The 20,806-nt window shown below is 43.8% G+C and overlaps 1 protein-coding gene across 1 annotated transcript; it reads right to left on the bottom strand.

The window, feature by feature from the left end:
* Positions 1-206: 206 nt before the first annotated feature.
* Positions 207-20,343, bottom strand: UTP14A (UTP14A small subunit processome component). The gene is made up of 15 exons (XM_054577008.1): positions 20,273-20,343; positions 19,316-19,391; positions 18,538-18,605; positions 17,749-17,813; positions 14,448-14,590; positions 14,016-14,171; positions 8,883-9,002; positions 8,691-8,785; positions 7,877-8,000; positions 7,718-7,795; positions 6,896-7,289; positions 4,408-4,814; positions 3,272-3,465; positions 2,847-2,946; positions 207-626 (listed from the first exon to the last, which is right to left on the bottom strand). Exons 1-15 carry the CDS (start codon positions 20,296-20,298, stop codon positions 354-356), a joined length of 2,319 nt encoding a protein of 772 aa, XP_054432983.1. The 5' UTR covers positions 20,299-20,343; the 3' UTR covers positions 207-353.
* Between the last annotated feature and the right edge of the window lie 463 nt (positions 20,344-20,806).

The following is a 20,806-nucleotide window of genomic DNA, read 5'->3' as shown; positions in this document are numbered from 1 at the left end:
TCATGTCAATGTGATGTATTTAAGATCATAAACTAGGGTAACTTCAATTTAGCACTAATTACATAATTCTTGATGAGAAAATGAGGTTCCTTTGACAAGTATACCTGGAGAAGTGCAATGGGAAACATCCAAAGGTGTCTTGTTTGACTTGAAAATGATTGAACTGGGAGACAACACAGAATACATTCCAGTTAGAGATAAAAACGCCTTTATTTCTAAAATGCAGCTTAACTACAGCCACAGCATGCTAACAAATTTTGAAATTGATCCTGTAGCTCAAAGTAAAACCAGGCCAATGGAGGAGCAGTTGGGGCTCCCGGTTCTGGGGACCAGGATATCACTCCTCCAGCAACTCAATCTTTAGAGTTTTTCTTCAGCTGTTTTTTGTGACGTACGGAGAGTCGTTTCGGATTCCTCTGTGTGACAGAGAGGTCTGACCTTGAGGAAGACCGATAGCCCACATCCTCTGCTTTTATAGGCTTAATGATATGGCCTGGCTTGGTGACAACCTTGGGCGTAGTCAGCTTTTGGAAGGCCCTCTGGGTGTTCCATGTAGATCCTATAGGGGTCTGGATGGTCCTTTCAAATTGTTGATGGTGGGTAAATGGATGTGGAAGCACCCGCACCTGAAAAGGAAGGCAGAGTGACTAGGCACGAGCCAGGCCTGGGGTGCAGTTGTATAATGGCAACTTGTCAAATAGTGCTGGCAGACAGGCCACAGATCTACATGATGGAGGCAGCGGGTGAAGCTACTGAGAGGTCAAGGCATCCCAATGCCCCCCATCTAACCGTAGGAGTGCTCATCTGCTTGAGAACATTTGGGAGTACAGCGGCCTCGTTTGGATTTAGGATGCCCCCTCTCCCCAGGCTTAGCTATCAATCTGAGGATTGGAAAACCACCCTGACACTGCCCCTGTGGTTGCAGGAACCCTACAGGAGCGCCAGGGCTGCTGGCCTCCAGTGGGTCTTCTACACAACCTTCGTATTCTTGTGACTTGCAACTGTAAGAAACACCCGGGCATTTGTGTATTCCTGTGGATTTTATGACCCACTTACCTACTCCATGCTCTCCATCCTTTCCTTTCCTCTCCTTGATAGTCACGACTGATGTTTTAAGGACCCGAAAGGTTTATTACTCCTGAATCCTAAACTCTACCAGGCTGCTGCACTTAGTTTCATCCTTCTTTGGCATCGCACTGTCCAAACTGGAAGGCCCAAGTTAATGGTCATCTCTCTCATCTCCTCAGAATTTGGATTAAGACAAAGGAAGTGATTTACCCAAGAAAAAAGTAGCTGCAGGGAGAGCAGAACCTAGACTCCTTTCCTTGCCCAGTACTCTTCTCTACTCACTGTAGCATTATCTTCAGACATTTAAATAATCTTTAAACACTTCCCCAATTGCCAAAGAGGAGCAAAAAGATATAAGCAGAAAAATGGGGAAGTTATGATCAGTAGTGTTTGGGAATATTCAGTGGAACACTCAAGAAAAGCTGAGCACTGCCAGGTGGTGCTGATGGCATTGATGGACAGATTCTCTTTAGGTTAAGGGAATGTTTTACTGGGGTAGATAGCTACATCTCTACTTGTCAGCCAGGGCAAGAGGAAAAAAACAAAAACAAAACAAAACACCTGGCCAGAGTGTTTAACCTCAGAAGGTCTTTCCCCGACCCCTGAGGCACATTTTATTCTATTGCATGTTGGGGCTTGAGTCAATAGCTTATAAAAAAAAAATAGAGAAGATCCTGGAAGGGAAGGGTGATCTTTGAGGTCCTTTGCCCTTCTGCTAGAATCCTGGCCTGGCAAAGCACCCCTTTTCTCTTTCTTTTATCCTATACCTGCCTGTTCATTGCTTGTTTTCTGGTTACATGGCCTCAACTGGGATTACAGTGTTCACAATTCCATTTCCGCAGTGACTGGTTTACAAAATGAAATCAATAAAGTGTTATTGAAATGCTATTTCTTCACCTCTTTTGTACCTATTAAATAGTCCTTCCCCCTTTTTTTTTCAGAAACAAAAATAGCAGTGTGGTGATTTCTGGGGGGAGGGAGGTCTAAGGGGACTAAGTGCTAATGGGAAAAAATATAATAAAGATTATACATTAAAAAAGAAAAATATAAGTCATTTGAATATTAAACTGGTTTGGAACAAATCCAAGGGTCGCTGACTTTCAGAATTGAAGGGAACATGAAGGTCATTGAATCTAATCTCATTTCTGGCCCTCTCTACACATGCTCATATTCTGGAGCAAGAAATTCTCTCAGGACTAGCAGAAAGTTTTTCCTTGGATTGAACTCTGCCTTTCCTCTAACTTCTACTTTATATGACTCTACTCCACATGACAGCCTTCAAATATACTGCTCAAATTTGCTTCTCTCTTGGGTAAACAACCTTAGCTCATTATCATAGGACACAATTTAAAATTCTTATACTACCCTGAACAAGTACCCATTTGTCTTCATTTTTCTTAAGATGTAGCTCAAATTTTATAGCCTTTGAACATTACCTTGCCTATAAAAACCAGTTTGAAGAACAGTAATTCTTTCTGTGGTGAGACACATTTGCATCAGCGTTATCTGGGCTACTAGTTGAAAACACAGATTTGAGGGCCTCACCATTGCTGCAAAGATTATCCTGTAAGTCTCAACCTTCTTCCAGGTCAGTAATTCAAACAGCAGAGTCGATCTGGAATTATTCATCTCAGAGCCAGTTAGTAAAAACAAAAATAGATTCGACTCCGTGGTCAAGATCACACGTCCCTCTAGACCACAGAGGACTAGAATATTCCTCCTAAGTAACAGAGCTGGTCAGCAAATAGGAGGCAGCTAAGGAGCTCTCCATCCCTCACCTGGTGAGCTGCTGCATGGATATTTCGCTTTTCATTGATAATCACATTTGGCAAATTCTTGTCTTTTCTGGGAGGACCCACAGGTGCTTTAATGAGAAACCTGGAAAGTAGAAGCAGGATGTCTAAGAGCATTAAGAACTTAGTCAAAAGGGCAGGGAGGGCCCTGGCTGGTGTAGCTCAGTGGATTGAGTACCAGACTGGGAAGCAAAGGGTCACTGGTTTGATTCTCAGGGCACAGGCCTGGGTTGCAGGCCAGGTTCCCAGTGGGGGGCCCGCAAGAGGCAACCACACATGGATGTTTCTTTCCCTCCGTTCCCCTCTCTCTAAAAATAAATAAATATTTTTAAAAAAAGGCAGGGAGGGCTTGGGAGGATGAGGTGGGAAAACCTCGTGCCCTTCTGACAGGCTTTCTTCCCTGTTCTTACCGTTTTCTCTTCTTGGCACTGGGCTTCAGGCCCACACCACCCCACTCGCCCCAGCCAGGCAGAGTCAGGTCCATGTCCTTTGGCTTACTCGCCTCCACGGCTTCCCTCTTCTCTTTCAAAAAGTCTCTGATGACATCATCCCCAGCAAAAGCTTCTCTTATCATTAGCTTTTGATCTCTCTCCTGTTCATCTTCCTGGGAAGAAACAACAGTGAGAACAGAGAAGGGGGCTTGGGGCAAAGGAGGAGCTATAGAACCTCCTAACCACAAAATTTCCTTTCTGGCACTTTCTGCATCAGCTTTGATGCCTCACAATGGTCCGAGACCCTGGCTCTGTTTTCTTACTCCTCTATTGTTCTGGGAACTGCCAAAGACTTCAAGGAAGAAGATACCATGGTTGGGAGGTTCTGTGGCTACAGGTTTCCTTAGTGGTGCTTCAGGCAAGAAAGCTTGAATTTTGGGTTGTGACATTTTAGCGCCCTCTAGGGGGAAAGCGCTGAATAATGATGGGCTTGCAATACAGATTGGTTAGCCAATCATGCTCCAATTTTCTTCTCTCTAGGGTAAAAATCCCCAGCTCATTATCATATGACACAAATTTTTAAAACTTTCAGTAAGGAAACTGCAGGGTGGAGGAATGAATATTCTGTGGTAGGAGGAGGAGGTCCAAGTAGCCTGGCCAGAATGTAGGAATCCTCCAGTTTATAGCCCTGAAAAGACAGGCCAGGACTCCTCATTTGAGCAATTTCAATTACTTAATCAGGGAGTCCTGGACCACCTGAGATCCAACTGCGTGCAGCAAAACCTAGGCAAGAACTCAATGATTCACATTTGAATGCCCTGCCTGGGATCTCATCAGAGTTTTGAGTGGCCCCCCTTTCCCTCTGAGGGCAGTTTTAGAGTAACCCCAAGGATTTGGTGGCCCAGGACTTAGGATGTGGGAGTCTCGGTGGCACTCACAGATTTGCACCTGCCAAACTGACCTGGGCCAGCCTGGCCTCATACTGTTCTTGGCCTCTCAACTACTGAAATGTGATCCCAGCACAACAAACTTCACTGATTCTATTCCTTGTGCAAGGTCATTTTGTGCACCAGATCTGATCCCCCACAATGGCCCATGACTCTGGCTCTGCTCACCAACTCTTCTATTGTTGTGGGAACTGCCAAAGACTTCACGGAAGGAGACTTTGTGGTTAGGATGTTCTGGAGGTCAATCATTTGCTCCTTCCTTTTCTTCTCCTTGGGAGCACCAGGCTGATTATCTGGGTTTCTTTCCAACTGCTGCCTTTCTAACGCAGATGTGGGAAGCTCCTTATTCTGAAGGCATCCTTCTTTGCCCAGCTCCTCTAGCTCTTCCAGAGTCTCTGCTCTCTCGGGCCTCTGCAGCAACAGGGGCTCCTCTTCTTCCTGGGCAGGATCCTCTCTTTGGACTGGCAAAACCATCCTTGCTGAACTCACTTTTTGCTTCCTGGACTGATGCTTGTCCTTGTTGAGTTTCTGAGACAGTGCCCTCAATTCGGATAGCACCTCCTGGCTGCTAGCATCTGGAGGAAGAAGTGAAATCTGTCAGAAAAGGAGGTTGTGGAAGTTGCCCAGCCAATGAACAGTTGTTGAGCACTCTCAATGAGCCTTTTTGGAGCACTCCCTGGGTGCTAGGCACCATGAAAGGCATCCCAATGAAGAGAAGACTCCATTTGTTGGGTCTTCTGGTGAGCTCAGTAATCATTACCTGTCAAGTAACAGGCAACGGAGTTGAGGAGTCAAAAGCAGAATGTTGGGAAGCAGATATCCTGGGCCCTATTCCCAGATTTGCCAGTGACTCACTCTATAACAGGAACTGTGGCTTAATTTCCTCATACAGTAAACCCTGCTTGGGAAGATGGCCCCAAGTCCCAACTTTTATTTTATTTTTTTAAAAAAGATTTATTTTTAGAGAGAGGGGAAGGGAGGGAGAAAGAGAGGGAAAGAAACATCAACGTGCAAGAGAAACACTGATTGGTTGCTTTTCGCATGGCCCCAACTGGGAGCCCAAGTCCCAGATTTTAAAAAGGCTTTTTTAACTAACAGGTGGTCTCTGAATGTAACTTCATTGTAATTTAATATTTGTAATCCCTAAAAATTGTGACTTACTATTATAATTTACATTGTAATACTCTATTTGTAAAAATCTTATCCAGCACTGTTTTATCTTAGAGCAGCATTATATAACCTGTCATGGTTGAGTCAAGTAGCTCACATTTTCCAGTAACCAGCAATATCTGAGTAAAAACCACTAGTCTCTGAGAACCCTGAAGAAAACATGGCAATGACACACTTCTCAGCTGCCCTCTGCATTGACTCAAGTTGCCTCCATTCCCAAGTGCACCCTGCTTTCTAGCTTTGGCTTGAAGCCACCGGAAGAATGTACTTGAGAGCTGGCCTTTGGAAACAAATATGTCTATTCCTCAAGGATCGAGTTTCCTTACCCATTTCGTTTGGGGTCCACGGCGTCCCACTATTTCCTCAAAAGTTTGGGAATATTCTCTTTATTTATCATCCAAGGAAACACAAACCTACCTTTCACGCCACAACCAACTGCTCTACACATCTAGCTAGATGGCCAGCTTTGGAGGGAGCTCAGAAGGATGCAGCCGGTGTCCTGCAGTTGTAGAGAGACTGTCCCCAAATCTTGGCCAGCAACACCGCTGTCCTCCAAAATCCTCTTGGAAATGACAGCTTGTAACTATTATATTAACCCCAGAACTCTCCAACTGAAAACCCTGAAAGGCCCTACAGTACATTCTAAATGACAGCTCTTTTAATTTTTTGCCATGGAAAAAGATTCTTGGTGTCACCCAAATGCATTATTTCAGCAGAAAATACAATCAGACCTGAGACTCTGTGCAGAGAGCTAGGTGATTCTGGGTGCAGGTAGTTCCTTCAATAGGCTTTAAGGACCTGCTTTCTCCCCAGGATGGCAGCTCTCTGACCTGTCTCAAGGGTGCTAACCTAACATTGTTAATGTAAAATCTCTTCAAGATAACAGGTAGAAAGTATACTATGCAAATCAAGTCTGAGCACAGGGTAAAAATTCTAATTTACCATGTACCTTGTGGAGTCATTCATTTCTGTCCAGAAAGCCTTTACCTGTATCATGTATCAACCAGCATTTATGAAATGCTCAAAGTGCCACTCCTACTTCATAAACAAAACAGAACACTACAGCCACAATTTGAAGACAGTTTATAATGCCTCAAAATCCACCTATGTCTGTGCGTGTGAATGGTTTTCAGATTTGGCATCCCACCATGTGCAACTCTCTCTGCCGTGGGTACCAGCAATGTTAAGTCCTGCCCTGGCTTCAAGGATGGTGTAGTCCTGTCTTTCTGAACATTGTAAGCTCTCAAGAGCAGAAAGCGTGTTGGAACACACAGCGCACAGCCATGCAGATGACCACTTATTAAATGCCGTTGAGGGAAAATGGTAATTATGATAATCTATTTTCTCTTCAGGGACCCAGGGCACTCTTTTGAAAGTCCCTAGAGTCTCATCATTGTGCATTGTGTGTGGGTGGGCACAGACTTCCTCTCACAGTTGGTCTGCAGCACTTGCAGTAAGCTCTCCCTTCCAGTCCACCACAACTTACCTTTTGTTTCTTGCCTGTCCACTGGTTTGGCGTCCTGGGTAAGCCCCGATGTTTTCCTAAGTGATCGCCTTTCTTCAAATTCTTTCAACAGAACGTCTTCCTCTGCCACTGGTCTTTCTTCCCCCTCACTTTCAGAAGCCTTATCGGCCATGGGCTCTGGAAGTTGTTCAGGGTTTTTCTGGATTTCGGCCTCTTTTGCGTCACCAGGGTGATTCCTGACCATCCAGGGATTTAGTCCATCTGCAGTCATCTGTGCCTCATTCACCGCATCAGGGACAAGGAGTTCACCCTCTTCTTCCACACCTTCCACCTCTTCCTCGCTCTCAGAGACCACTTGGAGTTTCTGCGTCAGTTCTTTGTTCCTGGCTAACTGAACCTGCATAGCCTGGCGAGCCTGGGGGAAAGAGTCACAGCACGTATGCCTTGCCATTAGTGACTGCAATAACACCTTTCAGGATCCATTTCTTAAAGCTGCCTCCTCTCAATATGTGTCAATATGTGTTAACTGTGTTAATAGCTATGGAATATAATGGAAGACAAAATCTGTGTCCACATGAAATCAACATGTGAAACATGGTAAAAACAAACAAACCAACAAACAAACCAAAAACTCTTTTCTTCTTCTTTAACTAGACTTGCCTTCAATGTTCTTTCCCCTTTCATCTCTTCTTTCCCACCTTGTTCCTGTCATTTTGCTCTCTGCCTTAAATATTTTCTGATGCCTTTTTAGATTCCTGGTTTTCCACTCATTCTCATGGCTCTTACCAACTCTATTTCCTTTCCTCCAATTCCCCCCATTCTCTCATCCTGACGGTCTCTTACCTCCAAGTCATATTTGGCCATAATTGCCTTTGACTTTGCCCATTTTCCACTGTTCTGGTGTTTAAGGCTCATTCGCTCCTGGAAAGAAAGGTCAGAGTGAGATCCTTACCACTTTCTGGGGAAAGCTGGCTCAAGGGGTTGGGCAAGAGACAGCCTCACCATCATTCTGGCCTTTTCGAGTTTTTCTAGTTCTTCCAGTGCAGCAGTAGGATCGACCTTCTGCAGCTTCTCAAAGTCTTTTAGGGCTTTCTTGGCCTTTTCTTTCTTCATAACTCTGTGATACCTACAGGGTAATGAGAGGGGTATGAGGAAAGATATTTAGTGGAAACACTGATGCCACACGCACAAGTGTCCCCACTACCCAAGGGGTTTCCCTATACAGAGGCCAGAATGGATGTCACAGAGCTACGTGACTGGAGGGAGCCAAGTTTGGGACCTGAGAGAACTGGTAGGCCTCTCAGTCACTGCAGCCCACAGGGGCAGACCTTTGCTCAGCAAAGGGTTCCTCTGCTCCTATAGTATAAGGGAAGAATAGAACATGTTCCAAAGAAGCAAAAAGGTTGGAAGGAAGCTCCCCTGGCCTCAATAGCTGTAGAATTCAGAGCTTATTCTGCAGAATCACTCCATCATGTCCTGGAAAGGAGAGAAAGTAATCAAACAGTCCTTTTTTTTTCTTTAGCAAAACCAAGACAGAAAACCAGAGGAGAGGGCACTACTGAAGCAGGCAAAACTTTACGAGATTGGTCTGAGGGGAAAAAAGGCTCATCACTCTTATTTGTGACCTCTTCTATATGACCCCAATTGCCACACCCACATCAAAGGTTCTTTCCTAAAGACTTGTGATTATCCACCTCACTTTCTTTTGTGGAACCCAAGGTTAGTTAGAATGAGTCTCGTTTTTTACTTTTTAATTGAATTTATTGGGGTGACAATGTTTAACAAAATTATATAGGTTTCAGGTATATCTCCTTACTTTTTGCTTTTGATTTTCTTCTCTCTTCGAGCCCTGGCCTCATAGTAGGACTGCAGAGCCCGGGCCCTCTGAAGCTCTGCTCGGCGTATCTTAGCCTACAATGAGTGAGATTTACAGTGATTCCCGGGCTTGTGGGCAAATGCTGGGAGAAACAGACCCTGCCTGGGTGTATCAAAGGCCTATCACACTTACCTCTTCCAGGCTCATCGCTTTGAGAGAGGCCTTTTCCACAGGAGTCAGTAAAGGGTCTGTCACTGGCTGCTTGTTCTTAGAGAGGAGATTAAAAATTTCCTGCTCCAGAGGAGTTCTTGCCTTAAAGAGGTAACAAAATATTCTGAGTCTTAAGCCGTGCTCCCAGTCTCCCTATATCCAGCCCTACGACAATCTACTTTGACACCATAATTGGAAACACTAACTGGATAGGATTGGCTATTACAGCAAGAGAAGGGGTTCTGGGTTTGCTGCCTAGCTGTGGAGACAAAGCCTTACCTTATTCTGACTTAAGACCACTTCAGCAAGGGGACTCTGAGACTGCTCTCTAATATTACTGAGGGTATCACTCAGTGTTCAAATTATTCATGTATATAAAACAGAATGCCATTCTCTTAAGAATTGAAGCAGGACGCCCATAAGGTAAATGCTGGCAGGAGAGAGGCAGAGCGGTATCAAATGTTGGTTTTGATAGCTGCAAAACTAAATGGTCCCTGTGTTGTTATGTATACGATGTAGTTAGGAATCTCAGATTCATATGAGCCTCCTTTTAAAAATATTTCTAGAGGAAAGGGGAGATTAGGTCTAAGGTGAGCACAAAAAGACACTGCCTTTAAAAACATAACCTTCACGTCCTGACCTGTGTGTCTCAGTTGGTTGGGTGTCATCCCGCAAAGCAAAATGTCACCGGCTTCATTCCTGGTCAGGGCACATGCCTGGGTTTTGGGTTTGGTCCCAAGCTGGGCTGCATACAAGAGGCAGCTGATCGATGCTTCTCACATAGATGTTTCTTTCCCTCTCTTCTTCCTTCCCTTCCCCTCTCTCTAAGATAAATAAAATCTTAAAAAAAAACCCACACGCATGACCTTCATATAATTAGCCTGCTTCCTGACAATTCAAATTTAATTTGAATAATCTTTCAACTCTGGTCCTAATTCCTCAGTTACCAGTTAACTTCGCATGCTTGGTAGTCTCTATATGTATGAAATGAATGGACTGTGAACCAGGTACTTCACATGTCAGCCAAAGACCCCATTTATTGCTTGAGTGATAGTGTGAGGATGGCTAAAATAATGAGGCTGCTCATGACATGGTCCATTTTGGCAACGCACAAAGATAGCCCTGGGCAACAGAGCCAGTTTCAAACCTCATACACACTTTATACGTGGTTTTCTTCAACAGCCATATACATCATGGTCACTATCAAACTTACAAATATCTAGACAAATGCACAAACACACATCATCATACATTACACATTGCTATTGATTTAACCATAAACCTATTCCACTGAATAGTAAAGGTAGATGTCCTTCCATTTTTTAGTATTTGCAGTAGTGATCAATCACAGGCTGCAAAGTGATGTATATTACAATGTTGTAATCTCCCTCCAATTCAATTCAATTTACAAACATTTAATGATTTGCAGCTACATCCCAGGTACTTGTAGAGGGTGCTGAAATGCACAATTGATTAAGATCATTTCTGTCCTCATAGAGCTCACAGCCTTTCAGAGGAAAGAGGCACATGCATCACTAACAACATAATAGGTTAAATGTTAGTCCATAGGAGTAATCACAGAGGAACAATGAATTCTGATCAAGGGGTGGATTAGGCTTGGGGAAGGAAGAGACTTGACTTACTTTTTGAAATAAGCTTTGTTTGAGGGGTAAATACAATTCTGTAAAGGAGGGGGCCAAGTGCAGAGATGGGTATAAGCCAACACAGATATATGGAAGGGAGACATGTGTAAGGGAACAATGTGTTACCCAATTCAGCTAAAATGCTACGTATGTCTGTCTCATTCTCTAAGTGGAGAGCCTTTTGAAGGATTTTAAGCAGGTGAGCGACAACTGGTTTTCTGTTTCAGAAAGAAAATCCTGGTGATTGTGTAAGGGGATGTACAGGGTGGGGCAAAAGTAGGTTTACAGGTGTCAGTACACAAAACAAGAGTTTATACTTATATTATTACCTATTAATTATTGCATTATTTTCCACACAAACAACTGTAAACCTACTTTTGCCCCCACCTTGTATGTAAAGTGGCAAATGAAAGTTGAAAATGAAAATAGGAACCAGGGATCTGGGAGCTATTATAGAGACAGAATTTACAGACTAGTCCCGCCTGGGCTCGGGAGGAGAGTTAATGGGAGAAGTAGAAATTGGATGACTGAGGTTTCCAACCTAAGTGACTGGGGTATGGGGTTGTGCTGTCGACTGAGTTTCAGAATGAAGATGGTAGTACAGGGTCTGGCAGCTCAGGAGAGGAAAATGCCAGGTTGAGTTTGTTGTGTGTGGAGTTTAAGATGCATAGGGGAGACTCAGGTGAGGCCTGAGAGTCATGGAATCTGGGACTGGAGCTCAGAAGAAGGAAGGGGTTGAGAATGATTTGTAGCATATACAGGCGACAGTCAAAAGTCACAGAATTCACAGACCAAGAATAAAAAGGACTAAGAAAGTCAGATAGATAAAAATCAGGAGTATGTCACAGAAGCCAAGGCAGAAGTTTTAAACAATGTCATGTGTCCATAGTGTCAAACTGGCTGAAGACTTGGAAGGCTTGGGATGTGGTGACTAGGAGGTCTCTCATTAATGGCCTTTGAAAGAAGATTCAGGAGGGCAGTAGGGCAAGAAGGTGAGAGAACACAGACAGCAGTGGAGACCAGCCCTTCCCAGAGCATGTTCTTCATCAGCTAACAAGATTGACTTGATTTTTAAAAAGTTTAGAATTTAATTTATTTGATTTTTAGTAATATCGCTGTATGCTCTGGGTTAGAGTAAGTAAAAGGGGTTCCTTTACTGTTTTTTCATAGCCTTTAAAGGGCTAACGTACATTGTGCATTGCCAATCTCCAGGAGGGGCAGGCAGCGTTTTCTAGTGATGAGATCCCACCCTCCCCCTTTTGAGAGCATATTGAGAAACTAAGGTTTTGAGGTGGATACTCTGGGAAATGCTAGTGTAGGCTGCTAGCGGAGGGAAGGGGAGAGGCTGGGAGAAGTTGCCTTATATCATTGCTAGCACTTTGCAGTTTACAAATGCTTTCACATGCATCATCCCATTTAATTCTTCTCAGCTAGAGTCCAATGGAATTTTAGGAAGTTGGGCCAAAACTATAGTGCAGACTTTCTCGATTCTTAATCTCCAGAAATACTAGTATATTTACTAGTCCTTGGTACTTTAGACTTTTTTTTTAAGAGAGGGGAAGGGAGGGAGAAAAATGGAGAGAAACATCAATATGAGAGAGAAACTTTGATTGGTCGCCTCTTGCATGTGCCCCAACCAGGGACTGAACTTGTAACCCAGGCATGTGCCCTCACCGGGAATCGAACCAGCACCCCTTTGTTCTGTGGGACAATGCCCAACCAACTGAGCCACATCAGTCAGGGCAGTAATTTACACTCTTAAGCTCTAAGAATAGAACTGAGAGTTGCTAGCTAGAAAGTACCCCCTGGCCTAAGCATTTCCTTATTTCTGTGCCACACTGGCATCATTTTTCAAAAATGAGTTTTAGCATGAATGGTGCAGCAGATTCAATGGATAGTCTTTGGGCCACTGTCTTGCACAGGGAGTTTCTAGAGAGTAGGGGTGCCATTATTAGTGCAACCTTCACCTCCATCTCATCCTAATACCCAACTCAGTATTTCCCCGTGATCTCTAACATTACACTGTCATTTGGAAAAAGCAAGGTGCAGAAGAGTATGTAGTAGTTCACTACTAATTTTTGGTAAATATGACGTAAACGGAAATATATCAGTGAAATTCTTAAGTTAGCAATAACAGAAAAAACTTATAGAAGTGGTTATACTGGGTAAGTATGGTGGTAAAAATGATCAGATGGGGACAGGGGTGGGATCAGACTTTTCACTCTATATCATCTCTACTTTTACAATATTTTTGAATCCTGCAAATTATATTACCTCTTAAATTTTTTTCCTAAAGTCTCCCTTCCATCCTGCAGCCACACTTTAAACCTGATCTCTTTTTCATGTGCAAAAGGAAGCATCCTAGAAAGAGAATGGCAGAAACAGAGCTTATCCCCGCAATAAGCAACCACTTGCTTAATTTCTAGCTGTGGCAGCAAGCCACGTTTAGTTTGATCAGCTTTAATTATTTCAAGCACCTGACATACAGGACACTACCATTCCTGGATTTTTAGGAAAAAACAAAACCATTCTCACATGTGTTGGAGGATGGACGGATTCTTAGAAAACAGGAAAAGCATAAACAGGGCCATCTGCTCTTGGTTGGGCACTGCTCTTTTTGCCCATTTAAAAAAAAATTAAGACAGAATATTCCATTACAGACTCCATAACCAGTGGTGTATGGAAAAGAAAGGCTAGCTGTTCTGAAGCACTTGTTCACAGACTAAAGCAAAAAATTCTTGAGACTTTAAGGACCCATGTAGCATTACCATGTAGAAGAACTTTGAATTCTGCCAAGAGCATAACTACTGGTCCACCCTCAACTCCATCCTTTAGCACTACTATCATGCCATAAAAGAAAAGCTATTTAATACCATTAAAGTGGAAAGAATAACCTCATAATAAAGAGCTGGCAACCTTACACCCACCATGCTCACAATTACCCTTTGGCTTCAGATGGATGAAAAATTTGCCAGGGATCAGTGTTTGAGAAACTCAGCTCTAGAAAATCTTTTTTATTTTGTACAGCTCAGTCATAATAAGGTACTTGCTAAGATTCTACCAGCAATGTTATAATTTAACGTGATGTTCCTTCACAAGCAAACTTTGAGCCTGCTGCTCACATATCCATACTAAGGCATCAGTAATGCCACTGAGTGCCCGATTTTCCCCAGATCAGAATGTGATTTTAAAAGTTTTTTAAAGACTGGGGTGTCAAAAAGAAAACATGTTTCCTCTCTACAGGCAATTTGATATTTTATCACAAAAACATAGAAATAACCACGTGTGCTACAAACTGATGCTATAAGAGCAACTATATAGCCACTGTGACCGGCAACTGGGTGACTGACAAACTACAGTGACTGCAGCCGGAATTTGTTTAACACGTCCAACCAAATAAACTGCAGACCCTGCAATCTCCACACTGCACAATCTCACTTTCCAAGGTATGGTTTCTTTGTATTGCACTTACCTTCCAGCCATTGAGCACATGTTCAATGGGAGCAAAGGTTGACTGCTCCTTCTTGAGGGGGAAAACCAACTGCTCTGCTTGTCGGTTCTTCAGAACAATGGGATCCCATTTGGAGAGGACCTGTGAGGTTTTATTGAATGCCACTTCTCGGTGGATCTGAAACAGGCAAGGTACACAAAAGAGCCACAAAATTAGGCATCAAACTCAAAGGACAAGTGGGAAATTAGGAAGCCATGTTTCTTAGCACCAGGAAGAATAATCAGGATGCTAGAGATTAACTCGTGCTTACTTCTCAGGACTGCATTTTCCCCGAAATTGGTTTTAATTTTTTCCTCGGTGAGGCAATCACAACTTCCCCTTGCATTTGTCAGGCTTGCCCCGTTTTTCCTCCTTAGCTCAATTTCTCTCCCATATGGACACTTTGTAACTCACCCGCTCAACCTCTTCTTTGTAAAGGGGTAACTCCACAGTCTTCTTTGATTTCACTCTGTTCAGTTGCTTTTTCACAGTGGCCAATGAGGATGAAGTTTTAACCGGCTCAAGCAGATCTGAAAGGACTAGCCTTTCTCCTGATCCTGTAGAAAGGCCAAGCTTTCTGGTCAGGCTGAGAAGCGAGGCAAAGTCTCGCTATCACATAGGCAGATGCCTAAGTAGAAAACGCTGGCAGACAGGCAAATGTGCAGGGAAGTACAAATAATTTCTCTTTAATCACTAGCCATAGTGGCATCATCACTTCCTTACATTCTCACACATTTTGGAGGGTACAAGGAGAAAATTATTTACTTAAAAAGGTTATTTGCTTTCTCTCTTGGTCTTTCTGCTTTCACTCTTGTGCCTGCAACTCATTCTTCATACATTAACCAAAGTGATATTTTGAAAACATGAAGCACAGCATTTTGTGATCCTGCTGAAAATCCTCCAATGGATATAATTCCCTTATACTTGGAATTAGTCATCCCTTTATATCCATGGCAGATTGGTTACAAGACTCCCTGTGATATCAATATCTAAGGATGCTCAAGTCTGTTACACAATATGGTATAATATTTGCATGTAACCTATATTTTCCATATAAGCTACATAGGGTATATCACTCCATTTCCATGGATTCAGCCTAGTGCTTGGCACATGGCAATTTCAAGTTTCCCTTTTTGGAACTTTATGGGTCTCTCCCCCTTCAAATATTTGTAATCCAGTTAGTTGAAGGCAATGATATGAAAACCAGGCTGACTGTCTCGACCTAAAGGACACAACCCTATGTGATCTGGTCCCATATGGGATCTTGGTCTGTCACTCCAACCTTGTTATCCCCACCTCCACTATGCTCCAGTCACACTAGCCTTCTTCCTGTTCTTCAAACATGCTGAGCCTGTTTCTTGCTTATAGTCTTTGCACTAGGTCCCCCCTGGCCTGGAATGCTTTCCCCTATGTTTGCATTATTGACTTTTCTTGTCATTCAGATCTCAGCTTTTTGCCTCTTAAGAGACCTTTCATGACCAGCCAAACTAAAGCCATCACTTAGTACTTCATTGCATCACCCTGTTTTAATTCTTTTTGTCTCCACCCCCCATCCCCAATAAAATGCACATCTCATGAGATCAGTGTCTTACTCTTTACTATAGCCCAATATTGAAACCAGTGATTTTCAACCCTTTTGATCCCTCGACACACATAAACTTATTACTAAAATTCTGTAGCACACCAAAAAAAAAAAAAAAAGTTTTGGCTGATCTTACAAAAAATAGGTATACTTTTGATTCATTCACAATGGAGGGCTATCATGTTGGCTGTTGTCATTTTTTTTTTATGTGGCAATATAAGGGAAAAGAGGTCAGTGCCCCTGACTAAATTAGTCAGGTGTTGCATCTTTTAAGAATTCTTGTGGCATCATGGTGCTATTCTGAAACTGAAACATAGTAGAAACAAAGTATTTGCTGAATGAAGAAGCTTGGGAGAATACATTGTTATTTGTTCTGGGAAGTTACAGTTAATGGTTACTAGAAGAATGTAACTCATTCAAACCACTTAAGTTGTGACCATGGTGAAAAAGATTTGGCATCTAGACTTGGTATCAGGTTGAAATCCCAATTCTGCCATTTACTAGGTCATAAATTCTCAATAGGGGTGATAATCACTCTCCCATCCAGGGGTGGAAACTGGTTCTTGGTGGGGGGATGTGAAAAAAATCTTAATACAAAGTTTTGTGTCACTCAGAAGCTTAAGCCTGTCCAACAAAATCACATTCCTTAGTATTTGGTTTCCTAGCCAGGGTGGTAAGAGAAGGAGGCCGCGAAGGCCCTCAGCACCTGTAAGCTGAGCTTCCACAGGTAACCTTGAGGCAGCCTCCTATTGCTCTTCCTTCACCTTGGTTTGCTCCTGGCAACTCTGTGCCCTCTTCTTCCTTCAGCCTCTAGCCTGTCACCCCCCCCATGTCATCTAGCACCTACTGGAACCTTCTCTCACCCCTAGGGCCTCTGTACCCCAGGATTTCTGGGGAAGCAGCACCTCAGGCACCTTCTCTTCTCCCAGCAAGGGGCCCCTGCCAGGCCCTCTCTGCCCTGGATATGGGACTCACATGGCTGCCCCCCTCTCCTTGAGGTCAGGGGCTGAGCACTGCCATCTCATTCACAGGGAAGTAGTGCATGGGGCCGGGGGTGGGGGTAGTGGAGCCCTGGGGGCTGTTGGGCTGGGTATGGCAGGGGCTACAGGGGCTAGTTGTTTTTTAAGCTAAAAGTGCTGGGGTTTAGGGTGCATGGAACCCCCCTCCCCGGGATTGGCCTCTTCCATCCAGGGAGTTCTTGTGGGGGCAGTGCGACCTTCTGGGACTTGGGGGCCTGTGGACAGGGGTGGCCAGTGGGGGAATAACCTCATCAGGGTGTTGGGGCCTCCCCGCCCCTATCCCTGGCCAGGACTCTGGTGCTAGAGGTTGTTCTTGAAGGTGCAGAGGGGAGTCCCACAAACGCTGCTATGGGTGGGATGGGGCTGGGGTGCTGTGTAGCCAGTGCTTGATTTTCAAGTGAGGGCAAATGGGAAAGAACCTAGTGAGGTAAGTTCTCCCCTCTGGCCCTTGTCTGTCTGTCTGTCTGCCTGCCTGCCTGCAGTGGTTTCTGTTTCCAGGAGGGTATAGTGGGATCATAAGTCATTCCCCTCCCCTCCCAGGCCACCTGCTATATCTAGAGGACCTTTCTACCTCTGGTTTGGCTGCAGTCCCATGAGGATGTGAGACCCTTCAATAAAGGATAGCAAACATAAAAAAAAAAAGGCTCCTCAGGGGAGCAGTAAAGAGAAAAGGTTGAGAAACACTGTACTAGGTGAAGGTCCTTAAGTAACCTGACTGATTCAAGCTCCAGTGGGAAAAATTATCTGCCTGTCAGAACTCAAAGCACTGTGAGAACTAAAAGAAAAATGAAATCATGGACATGATTAAGCTAATGAGAGGCAGCTTTCTTCATTCATGTATCTCTATCCTAGAAGTAGCTCATCAAGCTCCATGGGAGACCTTGACTATGGCCTTCTAGGCTTTCTTCTAGAAATGAAATAAACTCAAGGACGTCTGACTGCCCTTCTTCACCCACTTAAAGGTAAATATTTATAGGATGACCCATTAATCACATTTAAAAAAAAAGCCAACTGTTCCTAGGTGTCCGGCGGGGGTCAGGGGGGAGTGAAGTGACCATTATACTTTTGGAACTCCACAAGCTCTGTGCAAAGACAGCTTCCTTTGTTAACTTACCTTCAGAACTGACAGTGAACTCTGATACCTTCAGACTAGCCTCAGATCTCTCAGCCAATTTCCGCCTGAAATTTAGGCAAAACAGAATATAGAAGGAATGGACACATTTTGCTGGGGAACAAATACTTATCTCTTCACACAGGCTTTGGTTTCATGTACTTCTCTTGTAGATTTAGGTTTTGTCACAAAGCAACCAGGAAATCTGTTCCTAACCTGGACTCGGTATTCTAACTATCTCTTAATGTAGACTTAACCCCTTAAAAACAGAAGGCAGTACAAGGGAGGCATAGTGGAAAAGGTATTGGCCTTGGATTCAAACGTACCTGGATTTGAATCTTGGATCTTGGACCACTTATGAGCACAGTGACTGTGAGGCAAGTCAATTAACTTCTCTAATGGGGATAAGTAATGTCTACTCAATGCTTCAAAAATGTAAGTGTGGATTCAATAAAAATTCATATGCATAGAGGTCTAACACAATAATGGCTAAAAATTACGTAACATTTACTATATGCTGGGCATTAGTTTAAGATCTTCACATTTATTTATTAACTCATTTAAATTCACGACAACCGTATAAGGTGGGTACTATTATTAATCTTATTTTCTAGCTGAAGAAATTGAGGTACAGAGGACACAAAATTGGCCTATGCATTCTATCTCCAAAGTATATACTCTTGAGGCTGGCACTTGTGTCTTCATTGTCTTAGGCACTCAGTGAATATTAGTTGCAGATAAATCCCATGGAATCAGCTAGTCTTAACCTGTCCAAAATGACAGGAATGTTACCTATTCTTTCCATCAAGGGAACTGATTGCTTCCAGAAGCTTTTGATGCTTTCGCTCTCCACTGTCCCCCTAGGAACAGAAAAGGAAAAACCGTAAGAATAAGGAGAGAGAAAAAAACAAGTGTGGAAATTGAAGCCCATGTAAAATGTCTCATTCTTTTGTTCAGTGGGGAGTCAGGTGAGGTCTGGTGTACAGGTCTGAAAGAACTGCTTCAAAAACCAAACTCCATCATTATAGAGCCTTAGTAACTGGGAGGTAATGTTATGCCTGTCTTAACCTGTTTTGGGATGAAAAGTGCTATGGGAATAGGTTTTCCATATGGAACATATAATGTGATCTGACACAGAAACTCTCATATTAAAGAAAAAAACAAAAACTAAGTAGTTTTGTCAAGAGAATAAAGAGTTGGAATTCCATAGCATCTGTTGGAGATCCAGCTTAATTATGTATACTGCAGTCAGACACTTAACTCTCCACAGAAATCCAAATCTGGGAAATAGGGAAATCCTATAATGAGGACCATATGTTTTGTTCTTACATATTCAACTATACTTAATCAACTTGAAGACAGTGACTATATTTTATATAGTCTTCAAACTCCCATAGCAGTCAATGCAGTTATCTTGTACACGAAACACTAAATTATTGTTTGCAATTTATTTGTAAGACCTGAACAAATATAACAATGTTGACACCCCTTTCCTTTCCAGGAATGTGCTGTCTATCCTAATTTTGAGGCAGAAGAGAACTGGAGATGATAGTTTAGCAGTGTTGCCCACCTCATCTTCACTGGCGCTCAAGGGGTGGTCATTTGGCAAATCCTCTAGTTCTTCCTGTTTGCTTAAAGCCATAAGGCTGTTAAAGGAAATAAAAGAGAAATATTATCACTTTAAATAACTTAACAAGAGGTGATCAGTGGTTGGAGGTACCCATACAGAACTGCATGAAGAAATCTAACATCTTCGGTGATTGGCACTGTGTTTCCCACTGACCAATGGAAGGCTGTAAAAAGATCAGAACCTAGGTAAGGTGACAGAAGATGCTGTTGCTGGCCCTCGAGGCAAGGCTGTCTCACCATTAATATTTCTAAGCATCCTCCACATGGAGTAAACCCTTATGGATGCAGCTTACTCAGAAGTGACATCTTGATCACTTGTTCCCAGGAATGAGGAAACGGGATTGGATGAAAGCAGCCGAGTAAGCCATTTTCCCTGGGGTTTGCTCGGCAAAGTAGGTTCTTTAAGGATATTGGTACCCAGACACAAATTACGGAACCTCTATCAGTCTTCGCAAGGCAAGCCGTGCTAAATTGATTATATTTACTTCCCCTATTGGGTGGGAATGAAACATCAGAGGAGAAAACGTCGCAGATGGCTCCCATCAGCAAAGGTTCCAAGGGAGTTTACAGCGCAGGCACTGCCTGCGCAGAGGACTGAAGCGCGCCTAAGCAGCAGTAGAAAAAGGAGTCACGTGACGAGAGCAATGCAACAAATTAACTTAGCGGGAGAGGGAGAGGCCGCAATAGGATCACAGAGATAAGGCTACAAAGCTGAGGAGCGCTGGGAACAAATTAAGTTAAAAGGGTTTTAAAGGATGGATCGCGGAAACGGAAACGAATGGCGAGGTTCTGGGAGAGGGGCAAGTGTCATCTATTTAAAGCGGCTTCCACATCTCAAACTCTAGAGAACCCAGCCTCCAACGAGACCCAGACTCCCCCATCCACCTTTACCCCTCACCTCTCCGCAGGCCGTATCACGCTCATCTCAGCAGCCTGTCTCTCACATGGACCAGGAGCGGAAGCTGAAAAGAAAGCAATTTCCGTACCGGCCGCAAAGCAATTTCTGTTTCCTCCAATCACGCGCGACACGACACGTCATTTCCGGCCCGTCCCAGGCTTGCGAGGAACTGGAGTCGCTTCGGGAGGGGCCTGCGGGAACCCAGGAGCTTGGAGATCAAAGCCTGTTAGCGGGCGGAGCTTTGTTTGCCCCACCCATCCCTCTTGTGTCCTGAGCACGGGTGTACGTCCTCCCGGCCCCTGGTTTCCAAGCCGCCCACAGTGGGGCTCGAGCTTTCGCTGTGCCTGATCCAAAAGGAAATGCTCCAGCTCTCCTGTTGGACGGCGTCCTGTGAACCTGCCACCGGTCAGCTCAAGGCTTTTGAACACCGGCGAAGTGGCCAGCATGGCGCTACGCCCCTGTGATTCGTCAGTGAACAAAGCAAGTTTCCTCCTAAGGAGAAAATCCTCTTTCATCCTGTGCCCCCTTGTCACT

Source organism: Pteronotus mesoamericanus, unplaced genomic scaffold (genome assembly GCF_021234165.1).
Source record: "Pteronotus mesoamericanus isolate MK-2021 breed Mesoamerican mustached bat unplaced genomic scaffold, CSHL_Meso_final contig_40, whole genome shotgun sequence".
NCBI classification, from domain to species: domain Eukaryota; kingdom Metazoa; phylum Chordata; class Mammalia; order Chiroptera; family Mormoopidae; genus Pteronotus; species Pteronotus mesoamericanus.
The sequence above is the reverse complement of the archived record's forward strand: the minus strand, read 5'-3'. Positions and strand labels throughout refer to the sequence as shown.

Bases quoted from the DNA above. Each gene is read 5' to 3' on its own strand.
- UTP14A (XM_054577008.1), bottom strand. From the start codon at position 20,298: ATGAGCGTGATACGGCCTGCGGAGAG. The intron at 14,591-17,748 runs GTAAGTTAACAA...GCCTTTCTACAG, and splicing joins GTTCACTGTCAGTTCTGAAG to GATCAGGAGAAAGGCTAGTC. The intron at 14,172-14,447 runs GTGAGTTACAAA...TGCCTGTTTCAG, and splicing joins ACAAAGAAGAGGTTGAGCGG to ATCCACCGAGAAGTGGCATT.